This window comes from Ostrea edulis, chromosome 4 (genome assembly GCF_947568905.1).
Source record: "Ostrea edulis chromosome 4, xbOstEdul1.1, whole genome shotgun sequence".
NCBI lineage: Eukaryota > Metazoa > Mollusca > Bivalvia > Ostreida > Ostreidae > Ostrea > Ostrea edulis.
In genome coordinates, this window is record NC_079167.1 from 49687387 (window position 1) to 49700580 (window position 13194).

The 13194-nt window shown below is 33.7% G+C and overlaps 1 protein-coding gene across 7 annotated transcripts in view; it reads right to left on the bottom strand.

Annotated features, from left to right (window-relative positions):
- The window catches only part of LOC125668547 (uncharacterized), a 62680-nt gene that overhangs the window by 16005 nt on the left and 33481 nt on the right, over positions 1-13194 (bottom strand). For all 7 annotated transcript variants that reach the window (XM_056162830.1, XM_048902793.2, XM_056162832.1 and 4 more), the window contains 5 exons: positions 11378-11581; positions 10180-10297; positions 5349-5479; positions 2750-2791; positions 450-579 (listed from right to left, as the gene is read on the bottom strand). In XM_056162830.1, the coding sequence (XP_056018805.1) occupies positions 450-579; positions 2750-2791; positions 5349-5479; positions 10180-10297; positions 11378-11581 (625 nt within the window). The remainder of the gene's footprint in view (positions 1-449; positions 580-2749; positions 2792-5348; positions 5480-10179; positions 10298-11377; positions 11582-13194) is intronic.

Consider the following 13194-nt stretch of genomic DNA (forward strand, 5'->3'; position numbering starts at 1 on the left):
CTGCACAGGGTATCCAAACTTACATACTATGAGATCTGCCTATTTTTTTTACACGGCTTTATGAATGGATAACTTGTGTATATCATTCTAAAAGTAAACTACAAATATGGAACTCATCATGTAAGCATCTTCCTTTTCTGAGAGAAGCAAATATCTGCTGAAGAAAAAAATCCACGATAACCTTGCTTTCCAAAAGCAAGAATAATGGCACCATAACATGCAAACCTTTTAAAATATCAATTGAATACTGTCGATTCAAAAATCTATAAGCTTTCATCCAAAATTTCCATCAGCAAAATTATACTTTCATCATCATAGTATAATTTAATATCCAGCATTAATATCATAAGCCATTTATCTCTCAATCTGCTACACTTAGCTACTCACTCAAGAACTGGCAAAATTTTACCTTGTCTCCCATCTTTTCCTTTCAATTTCTTGCAACTTACCCAAAGTTTTCACCTTCCTCATTAGTGGGAATAAGAACATTGATGCATTCTGGGAAAATTGCTCTCAAAACCTCCTCTGTGGTGTCAGGGGGAATATTGGTGCAATAAGCTGATTTATCTTTTTTCTGACCTGAAATTCAACCTTCAAATGCAGAAAATGGCTCTTTCCAATCAGTATAGGCCTTGTCAGCCTTTCTCTCTGCCAACATGGTCATACAACAGCACTGCATGCTTTAAATCTTACCCTTGCGCAAAGCAATTCATTTCTATATGCAAAAACAATAACATTGGAATGCTATCAGTGTTTTCTCCATCTGAAGTGTCTCAAGCTGCATTTCCGGTTGATTTATGAATTTACAGATGAATTACGGTTTTCTTCTAGAATCCTTTTTAAAAAAAAACTATATGTCTAACAAATGAAGATTTCTTAAGCAAAAACATGTCTGTTTATATGCTGTAGTTTCCTTTTCTCATCCACTTTTTAACAATATGTTACACACAATACAAACTCATCAATGAGTTCCTTGCGCATCTTTATTTGTTAAGGTGATGAACACGTATCCAAAAAATGGCTACAGTTTTTCCAGGGACTGTCAACCACTGTATGTTGTCAGGATTTCTTTTGCAAAAACATGTCTGGTTTTTATGTCCAGTTTCCTTTTCTCATCCATGTATCAACAATTTGCTACACATAATACAGATTCGATTAGTTTCTAGAGCATCCTTATTTGTCAAGTTGGTAATGGTGTTTCAAAAAATGGCTACTGTTTTTTTTAGGAATTGTTTTTCCATCATATGTTCTATGAGACATCTGACATTGCTTGGGTTGCAAGTTTTCCAATCTTGTTTCCATGTGAAACAACATTTTTCGAATGTTTAACAGCCCAAATCTTCATTGTTCAATTCTTTCAAAACTTTTCTGATCTTTCTTCATGTCTAGGAATTACTGTACCAGGATACACATCAATCATTCCAGCACCTTACTTTCAACAATTTGAAACAAAGCCTGTGAAAGCCATTAATATACTGTATCATACATTATATTGTACATGATTTCAAACAATGTAGGTGATCCTGTCCAAGAAGCTGTTCTTTGATTGAATCATTTGTAGTTTGCATTTTTTCCATTTCCCATTTTTTTGAATTGGTATCATCCTCACTGTAGAATTTCCAACGAAAAGCTATATCTTTCCTCTGGTAGGATTGTCCATTTCATGACAATACCTGTAGTATTTTCTGTTTAGGCATAGGAATCGGTAAGTCTATATGGCATCATGACAATACCTGTAGTATTTTCTGTTTAGGCATAGGAATCGGTAAGTCTATATGGCATCATGACAATACCTGTAGTATTTTCTGTTTAGGAATCGGTAAGTCTATATGGCATCATGACAATACCTGTAGTATTTTCTGTTTAGGAATCGGTAAGTCTGTATGGCATCATGACAATACCTGTAGTATTTTCTGTTTAGGAATCGGTAAGTCTGTATGGCATCATGACAATACCTGTAGTATTTTCTGTTTAGGAATCGGTAAGTCTGTATGGCATCATAAACGTTAGAGTGTTTTCTTGCATTTTACTTTCTACATTCCAAGCATTCAAACTGGACAAAATATGTCTGTCTTTCGTTATCGTACTCGATGTCTCTGATGAATTTATTCTTCTAGATAACTGGAGAAAACACTGATATTTACACAGCACTGCCTTGCTAACATCAAAATCTTCTTCCTTGATCCATAAATGATAAGAAACTCAAAGCACACAAAAAATCATTTCCAGCCTACAATATTTAACAGATCTATCATTATATTCCTGTGGCTGCTAAAGATTTTCAGAATTTTGAAATACTTTTAGCTGCTATATCCTGTAAATTTTCCCCTAGTTTGCATGGTCACAGCAATCATTATTTAACATTGAAGTCCTTCCATGACTTTATTAAATCTTGAGCTCAGTGTCCTTTACACTGGAAGCCTATTACACACAAATCGATTTTCAGGATTTCCTCCATTTTTCTGTTTCAATTTCAGTGCAATTTCATAGAAAGTAGTACTGTAACTGTTACATGAACCTTGTTTATTCCATACACGTATTAAACTAGAGGATTACTTCCCTTTATAAACGCAACCCCTCATCCTTTTGAACCTTGAATTAATACCGAGCATTCCTTTGTTATTTCCCCATTTCTAAAAATATTTCAAATCTGATTTTCCAAATATACATGACATAGAAGAGAATATGTACAATGTACATGTGGTTTTCCATACTTAACCTGTATCAGACATAATAAAACTAGTATTACCTCCATCAAAATTTGGAAACTTGTCTCTCCTCTTCTCGGTCGCTGTAAATCAGACAAAGAAACAAACATTACATGTTTTTATAATGAAATAATTTAATTACACTTGTAAAACACAAATTTTCATTGGCCCATTTCAATTTATCAATATTTTTTATATCATATAAACTAAGTTGCTGTTAAGTTATGCCATATGATGTCTTAGGAATGACATCCCAAAATATTTGGCTTCCGTTTTTATTTTGTTGCTATGGCAATAGTGCCCTGTCTTATATTAAAAATTTTATTCTTCTTTCTTATTATTTGTTAAATTACACTGAATGTATCTTGAATGCATCTTTCATAAGGATCGAAATCTTGAATACATCTTTCATAAGGAATGAAATCTTAATACATCTTTCATAAGGAATGAAAGTTATAACAAACCTCACCCCATAACATAGCAAATCAGTTTCTGTATTTCAAGAAATTTTCTGGATTTATCAAAAGTAGATTTGTTGATACATGAGTTTGTGGAAAGCTACCTTATGTTCTTCCTTTATGCAGGCTTTCAAGTGACATTTTGCAAAAAAATAAGGACCATTTTTAGGACAAACTTATCAAAAAATAAGGGCCTTTTAAAGGATTTTTAAGGGCTTTTTAGACAAAAATAAGGGTTAAATCTACAAATCAATAGGAAAGAAAAAATGTTTTACTCACCATTTGCAAGAGCAATAATACAAAAACTAATTACCCACTCAGAAGATCATACCAGTGGTCATCAACAGCCATATTCGGCATTCAGCACAAACCAAGTTATAATCAATGCCGAATATAGCTGATAACCATCAAGATGTCTTCTGAGATGTACATTTAATCAACATATTCATTTTCTGAAAGTATACTAAGTATATATTTAATAAATTCCAACACTTACTTTATGTCCAATTTATTTAAACTTTCAAAATTTGAAAATGTAGGAATTTCAACAAAAAATTAGGGCTTTTTTAGGATTCTAAAACTCAAATAAGGAAAATAAGGGCTGTTGTAGAAAAATAAGGAAAATAAGGGCCCGCTTGAAAGCCTGTTTATGAGCAAAAACTGCTACTTTGCTGATCGATTGATTTTGTGGTCAAGCATACCCATGGAAACATTCACAATCAGTATTCAACAAAAAATATTTACATTTACTAAACCATAGCTGTTTTTTACTTATGAATTCTCAATAAAACAACTGCTTTGCACAATTGAACTATCAACTATACATAACAACCAACATTTAAACACCAAGTTCAATACAAAAAGTATTAAAAATAAATGTCTAGTTTGTTTTCATTATAAGGGATTCCAGATATAAAATCCTTAAATGATGAAACCAGGATATAAGCATATCACAACAAATTTCTATATAAAAATGGCTGACTGTAGATAGAACCCATGAAAGGATGGGAAATGACAGAATGAATCAACACTATGTGTCAATCATATTGACCTTCCACAAAGACATATTGACCTTACATATTGATGACCACATTATCAACAGTCAATCATCATAGAATGCATTTTCAACACAGAGTGATTATTATTTCTCAGTACTCGATTATATCTTACTAAAATAATTTACTATGTTAGTGGAACAACTTATGATTATATTTTTGGTCAATGGTCTGAAATGATCATTTATAAATGAACATGTACATATGAAAAGGATAGGCACATGTATATATTCAAAATTGATATTATTAAATCTTTTTTTTTGCATAAAAGTTGTTCATAAATTTATTCACAATAGATATAATCAATGTTATATGATTTAAACACCAATTTTGTGACATATGTTGGTTTTGGCTTGTTATCATTATCATATACCTAAGTATGTTCATGAGAAGGAATCTCTCTTTATTCACCCCCCCCCCCCCCCCCCCCCCCCCCCCCCCCCCCCCCCCCGATCTCTAAAACATTATTCCATCTAAACCATTAATGTCAATGTCATAGTCTTTTAAAGCTGTATTATTGAAGATTATTAAAAGAATTTACCAACACAAGTTTGCTCAGTATTGTGTGCGTAGGATTTTCTGTTATGTGTAACATTAACATTATATTTATGTCACTTTGTAGTTGTTTACACCTGACTCCTGAGGTTATTGAGATAAATTTATCTAAAGGTAAGAGGAACTCTTTAGTTATGGAGGTCTGTTTACTCTGATCTTGTAGCACAGCACATCCATCTCATAAAATAGCATTTGTCACATCATAAAAATCTCATAACATAGAAATATAAAAGATAACCATAGAATTTTTGTTATCATTGCTGTTTGAAAGCAACCTTTATATAACTAACTTTCATCTATTTAAAGTTCATATCTTTGGTAAATTGTACTTAAACCTCAGGTTATGAAAGTATTGACATCATTCAGGAAGCAATTTACTTTACAGACCTATGTACAGACTTGCAGATAGAACACTTCAGTGCATTCATCATGTAAATCATTATGTTGGAAATCTCACCACAGATGTATATCAGCAAAGGATCATTATAAGAAACTAAAATGAATCCTCCTCATTGAGGATTAAAAAACAAAATAATGTCCTTAAATGTATGATAGATTGTGTTGTTTAATACCCAACAATGCTGCAAAAGCTCTAGGACAGGCGACACTGATTTCATCATTGGTCAGCTTCAGTTTGGCCAGACTAGATAATATATCTATAGCTTTCCGACTGCGCCGAGGATTAAACCACATTGTTACGGTTCTGAAGCAAAAACAAGTGGGTTACTAGTATGTGTAAGGAAGCATTTCAGAAATTCAGAGGGTTTACAGGATATGGCAAATTGAACAAGAGGCCCACAGGCCTTATCGGTCACCTGGATACTAGTGAAAAAGTATCACTACTTCCATGGGCTATGAAATCTAGAAAAAAATTTCCTGTTCTGAATATCTAAGCTAAATTCTAATGTTCAGCAACAGTATAAAACAAGATGTGTTCTTAAAACTTCACTGTCCTCAAAAGTGCATACACTGATGAAAGGCTTTAAATAATAGGTGTATTAAATTAAAACATCAAAATATATGACTAATTTGGACTCATCCTCTAAAAGTCATAACCCTGGGTTGTGAAATTCACCATTCTTTGTAAATCCTTTTCTGCTATTCCTAAGTATGCAATACATTTAGATTTTATACAGTATCAGCAAACTTACACATAAATACTATATACTAAGTTTGGCCCCACCCTTACTCTGGGGAAAATCCAATTTACAATTTTGGTAAAGGACTACCTGCTCTATCCCTTTAGTTTCAATTTAGTGTGGTAGTATCGGTCTATATTATCTCCATTTCATTATTTTCTACTTACTTGTCTACGTAAATTCCTATCTTCGTATTCGAGTTGTTTATTTCATGAAACAAGAAGAGAGTTATCTTTTATTTTCAAACGTATTTTATTACAAAACTTCTCATTGGTTACTTCTAGATTTATTATCAAATCACATTACAGGTAACTTTTACTTTCATTCTTTTGTTAAGAATAGTATTTAAACCCGAGCACAACTGTGCTCGGGGCTTCTGCTGAGCCATTCCTTGCAAAAAGGTAAATATCAGGAGTTGCCTCACCCTGTATTTTTGATTATTGTTTCTTTATTTTTCCTATTTAGTTATATTTTTCTCTCAAGCCACATTCATTCCCCGGGATTATTATTTTGGTATTTATCATACAATTGTTGAACTTTATTAAAGGTTTAAAACTTTATTTATTTATTATTTTATTGCTAGCCTCACTCTAGGCGGACTCAAACTTACCTGGAAATATCTAAAGGGTTGAATACTTTATATAACACTTATCATCATTAAAAAAAAAAACACAATGCGAAGTAAAAAGAACATATCAATAGTAGTGGCAGAATGCCCAACTACTACAGTGGTGCCGTTTGAACCAGGATTTGAGTCAAATTTGAATGTTGAATGAATGTTAAACTTAAAGTGAAGGTCTAATTTGTTTGAAAATGGCAACATTTGGTCCTTCGGGTAAGGGCAAACATGATGAATCAAATCGCGATTTTGATAAGTATGTTGACGACATATTAAAACAATTAAAAGACAAAATCGACAGGAAATCCCCTTTTGATTCAGTCAGCGGTGCTAGACCAAAAATTGAAAAGACGCGTTCGAATGCGTCCGGGAATAGAGACCTGTCAAACAGGTTTGTTAGTCAGTCAGATCGGCATCGTTTTGATGACAATAGCCGTTTTGTAGATCCGCCACGACGCGGTATTATTTCGGATAGAACTCGGCACGAGGAGTGCAACACTCCCAGACAAACAAGTCGAATATTATTCAATGATAACAATGGTTTGGTAGATCTGCCACGACGCGGTATTATTTCGGATAGAACTCGGCACGAGGAGTGCAACACTCCCAGACAAACTTATGAATATTTTTCAATGATAACAATGGTTTTGTAGATCCGCTACGACGCGGTATTGATCGGCACGTGGAGTACAATACTCCAATTCATTTTTAGTTGTGAGGCATGTCAACATGCTCTTGACTTTATATGTCAAAACAGTTTATGTTTATGAATTTATGTAACTTATTTTATTTCAATATAAATAGTTTTTGTAGATGGACGTCCTGGAAATAGAGGTGGACAGTCAGGAACTGCAACAGTTCCATGAACTTGAATCCGTAAATAGAGACCATAAGGAACTGTCACAGTTCCCAGAAGAACATGATTCTAGGAAGCAGTGGTGTGCCCTGGGAATGGAGTGCCAGGTTCCGGAATGCCAACCACTGGGGAAATTCTCAAATTTTCGGAAGTATATGGCCCATTGGGCAAAAGTCCATCGGAAATACGTTCCACTATATAAATGCACCTTATGTGGCAAACAGTTTGCCATCCACTCCAAAGGAAAAGGTCATCTTAGAACCCATGGAGGACAAAACGGGGTTCTAGAAGTTAAGGACGTCCCTAATCGCTTCTACATAAACCCAGGAACCTGTGCTCCATATAGACTAGGATCGAAAGAGGAACGCATACGACGTTTGGAAGAGGAAAAATTGGAAGCACAAAGGAAGAGGAGGGCACAAACCAAGAACATATTCGCGCCATTTCCGTTAGCAGGGGAAAATAGGACCAACTGCAGAGATGAGGTGATAGATATTTTTCCTATCAAAACCAGTGATAGTACACTTGTGATTAAAAGTTTGTTAGATAAGGAGAACAGGAAGATGCGCGCACAATAATGGACGAAACGTGCACCATTCCAGATTTTTGAACTCAGTGTCTATAATTATTTTCTGTTATGATTTACATGGACTTTAAAATTTATCTACTGTATATTGTTAGTATCTATTGTCAGAAATTCTATTATATTCAATTATATATTTTTATAAATAAAAATATAGTAATTGTCTAAGGGGGGAAGAATGTGGTAGTATCGGTCTATATTATCTCCATTTCATTATTTTCTACTTACTTGTCTACGTAAATTCCTATCTTCGTATTCGAGTTGTTTATTTCATGAAACAGGAAGAGAGTTATCTTTTATTTTCAAACGTATTTTATTACAAAACTTCTCATTGGTTACTTCTAGATTTATTATCAAATCACATTACAGGTAACTTTTACTTTCATTCTTTTGTTAAGAATAGTATTTAAACCCGAGCACAACTGTGCTCGGGGCTTCTGCTGAGCCATTCCTTGCAACAAGGTAAATATCAGGAGTTGCCTCACCCTGTATTTTTGATTATTGTTTCTTTATTTTTCCTATTTAGTTATATTTTTCTCTCAAGCCACATTCATTCCCCGGGATTATTATTTTGGTATTTATCATACAATTGTTGAACTTTATTAAAGGTTTAAAACTTTATTTATTTATTATTTTATTGCTAGCCTCACTCTAGGCGGACTCAAACTTACCTGGAAATATCTAAAGGGTTGAATACTTTATATAACACTTATCATCATTAAAAAAAAAAACACAACGCGAAGTAAAAAGAACATATCAATAGTAGTGGCAGAATGCCCAACTACTACATTAGTATCAAAAACACTAAAGAAAATGTTACTTAAGTGTTTTACACATAAACACTATATAACAAGTTTGGCCCCACCCTGGGGTCAGAACTCCTACCCCGGGGATCATGAAATTTACAATTTTGGTAGAAGCCTTCCTGCTCTACATCACTATGCATTTAGTTTTTCTTACATATGTGTGGTTCTTGAGAAGAAGATATTTGAAAATTGGTCATTTTTGGGCAGTTTTTTCCCTGCCCCTAAGGCCCCATGGGTGCAGGAATCCTGAAATTTACAATTTATGTTCCCTTTGTTCCAAATATGTCCATACCAAATTTGAAAAGAATTGGAATGATAGTTATCAAGAAGAAGTTAAAAATGTCTATCGTTAACACATTTAATAACTGACCATTTTGGCCCCATCCTGATACCAAAGCCCCTAACCCTGGAATAATCAAATTTACAATTTTGGTAAAGGACTACCTGTTCTTTCTAAATATCTATTTACTATCAATTTAGTATCAATAGCATTAAAGAAGATATAATTTAAGTGTTTTACACATAAACACTATATAACAAGTTTGGCCCCGCCCTGGGGTCAGAACCCCTACCCAGGGATCATGAAATTTACAATTCGGGTAGAGGCTTTCCTGTTCTACATCACTATGCATTTAGTTTTTCTTACATATGTGTGGTTCTCGAGAAGAAGATTTTTGAAAATTGGTCAATTTTGGACAGTTTTTGCCCTGCCCCTAGGGCCCCAGGGGTGCTGGAGTCCCAAATATTACAATTTATGTCCCCCTTGTCCCAATAATGCTTCATACCAAATTTGAAAAGAATTGGACTTGCAGTTATTAAGAACAAGTTAAAAATGTTCAATTGTTAACGCACGACTAATACGCCGGTTTCGAGATACCTTCGAGTTATTTCCCTTTGAAAAACTCTCGTAGATAGTAAGGCACGAAACAACTTGTTTACATGCGGGAGTGGGACGAATATTCATTACTGCATACTCAGTATCTTTCTCATACGCTGTTTCATCACCCAAATTCAACTGATACACAAACTAAGTAAGTGATAAGTATTCAGGGAGTAATTAAATACATAGAATTCTTATCATATCATGTAATTTCGTTGATTGTAGGTATCATATCCAGGATGTTACTTTCAAATATGACATTGTTTTTATATTTCTACTTTAGTAAAACATTCTTTTGATAGTATTTTGTATTTCCTACATTAACACATTTAAAGAGAAACCGCTTTTAATACGTTTTATCGTCTTCCTCACTGACTGTAAGTTCACTCTGTCCCACTTAGGCACTCAAAGTTCTACTAAATGTACCTCCTACACAGGAAAGCTCTTATCTCGAAACTGGCGTATTGCAATAGGTCACCTGAGTTTACTCAGGTGACCTAAAAATGTCTGCTTGTCTTACCCTTTTCTATCATCATAGTCCAAAGTTGCCTTCACAGACTTCTGGATTAGTGACTGTAAATCTCTATTACTCAGATCTGCAACTGTCAAAACAGAGATTCGCACAGGGCCCTTCACAACTGAAAAATAATCATGCACAGAAAGATACATTATCAGTGTGCATGAAATTTACAAGTCCAAAGGATTTGGCGGGTAAAAATTTCCTCGGAACGGAAAAGTTCACAGTGCATTTCATTATTCCGACTGATCTTGATATGTCTGACATCACAGAAATAGATTTCAAGAACACTGCATTATACATACATTAATAAGTTTGCTTTCAGCTAAATAATGAAGTGTGAACTATTTGCGTGAATCAAGTATACGTGATCTGCAGTACACAACACATAGCACTTAACACTTCAATAGATATTAGGTATCCTGATCTGCAGTACACAACACATAGCACTTAACACTTCAATAGATATTAGGTATCCTGATCTGCAGTACACAACACATAGCACTTAACACTTCAATAGATATTAGGTATCCTGATCTGCAGTACACAACACATAGCACTTAACACTTCAATAGATATTAGGTATCCTGATCTGCAGTACACAACACATAGCACTTAACACTTCAATAGATATTAGGTATCCTGATCTGCAGTACACAACACATAGCACTTAACACTTCAATAGATATTAGTACACAACACATAGCACTTAACACTTCAATAGATATTAGTACACAACACATAGCACTTAACACTTCAATAGATATTAGTACACAACACATAGCACTTAACACTTCAATAGATATTAGTACACAACACATAGCACTTAACACTTCAATAGATATTAGTACACAACACATAGCACTTAACACTTCAATAGATATTAGTACACAACACATGGCACTTAACACTTCAATAGATATTAGTACACAACACATGGCACTTAACACTTCAATAGATATTAGTACACAACACATGGCACTTAACACTTCAATAGATATTAGTACACAACACATGGCACTTAACACTTCAATAGATATTAGTACACAACACATGGCACTTAACACTTCAATAGATATTAGTACACAACACATAGCACTTAACACTTCAATAGATATTAGTACACAACACATAGCACTTAACACTAGTTAATTAGGTATCATTTCTTTTCACTTAAAAATCATTGAAAGTCAAGGTTTACCATGTGTGAGAAGAGTTTTTTCTGGAGCATCAGGGTCAGATTTTTCCTCCTTTTTGTCCTCCTCCCCATCCTTCTTTCCTGGATCTTCCCCCTTCTTTTCCTTCACTTTCTCCCCATCCTCTTTGCTCTCTTCCTCTTTCTGATCTTCATCCAACTGATCCTCATTTTCATCCATCAACTCCACTGCAGTCAGTTCAACTTCATCTGCATTTCAAAATAACCTTTAAGTTATAGGACTATATGCAGTAGTGATTATTTCTGAAATGTATAGGACTATATTATATACTTTAAATATGAAATTTACGAACACCATCTTGTTTCAAATCAGTGAATAATTATTCTTATCATGTTGTGACACAATGGAAATGAAATAATTTCAGATTTCAACAATATCACTAAAAATATGCTATTTCAAATCAATACATTTATTTTAGTTGGGAAACATAGGCTTAAACATGTTTACTGCTATAATATGTAACATGACGATATCAATAAAATACGTAAAAATGATCATAACTGCTGCATTCTATCATAATATCTGAGTTTTTAAAATCCGCTGGTCCAACCGGCAAAACCGGTAAATATTTCTAAAGTCTGATGAATTTCTTTTCATCAATGCGCATTGATGAAGTTTTCCATCCAATTTTCCCTATACCACCATCAAGAAAACAATTATAAGATTCATTTCATAATTTCTATTCAAATGTCCATGTTTGACTGAGATAATGAGTAGAAACTAAATTTGTTCAAAATTTTACAAGTCCAAGGGGCATAACTCTGCCAAAATATTTGTCCTGAATCAAATATCTGCAGTAATTTAACCTTTACATTCTCATATCTATATCCTGAATTTCAATTCAAAATGTTCATGTATGATGGAGATAATGAGCAAAACTATAAATTGGCTTAATTTTCTAAGTTTCAAGGGGCACAACTGTCAAAAATTATTCAAACAGAACCAAATAAGAACGTGCCCTGGATATTTTCATTATATCATGATGCATCTATTTACCAAATTTAAGTTCAGAATGTCCATGCATTGCTGAAATAATGAGTAGAAACTATGAATTGTTTGAAATTTTCTAAGTCCAAAGGGAACAACTCTCTCAAAAATACCAAATAAAACTTAATTAACTGGATTTTCTCATGATGTATCTATATACTAAATTTCAGTTGAATATGTGTACCTGTAGCAGAGATAATGAATGTAAACTGAATTTTGACTGAATGACAGAAAAGAGTTACACTATATGCCCTAGACATTTTATGGTGAGGAATCAGATTAAAGCTGCAGACAGATAAATGAGAAACAAATCTTTCGTGGGACTTAAAAATATTGCCATTCTTTAAGGCTGATAGGAGAAGAAGTAAATCATGTAAGAAAACAAGGCACCAGTGCAGACTAATACAAACAACACAGGAATATTTCTTTTGTGGTTCAAATACAACCTGTTACTTGTACATACTTTTTCAAGCACATAAGGATGCTTGTGCAGCATCTCTTTTCTTCTGAATTAAGAATAGTGAATTAGGCCAAAAGAATCTTGTTTCTACCACATCTGACTAAACCTACAACCTTCATCCAATTGTAACAATACATTTAATTTTCTCTTTCAACCATAAAACAGAAATTATCAAGAAACTACTGTTTAAAAACATTGTTTACAGTACTATTTAAAGTGAATGATTTGAAATAAGTGTAGGGAAAAACAATTCAGTTGGTAATTCTATATAATGCTCGAGTGAAAAAGAAAGGTAATGTATGCTACACTAACAGGTGAAAAAAACACTGCCTGCCTCATTGAATGTTGATAGTG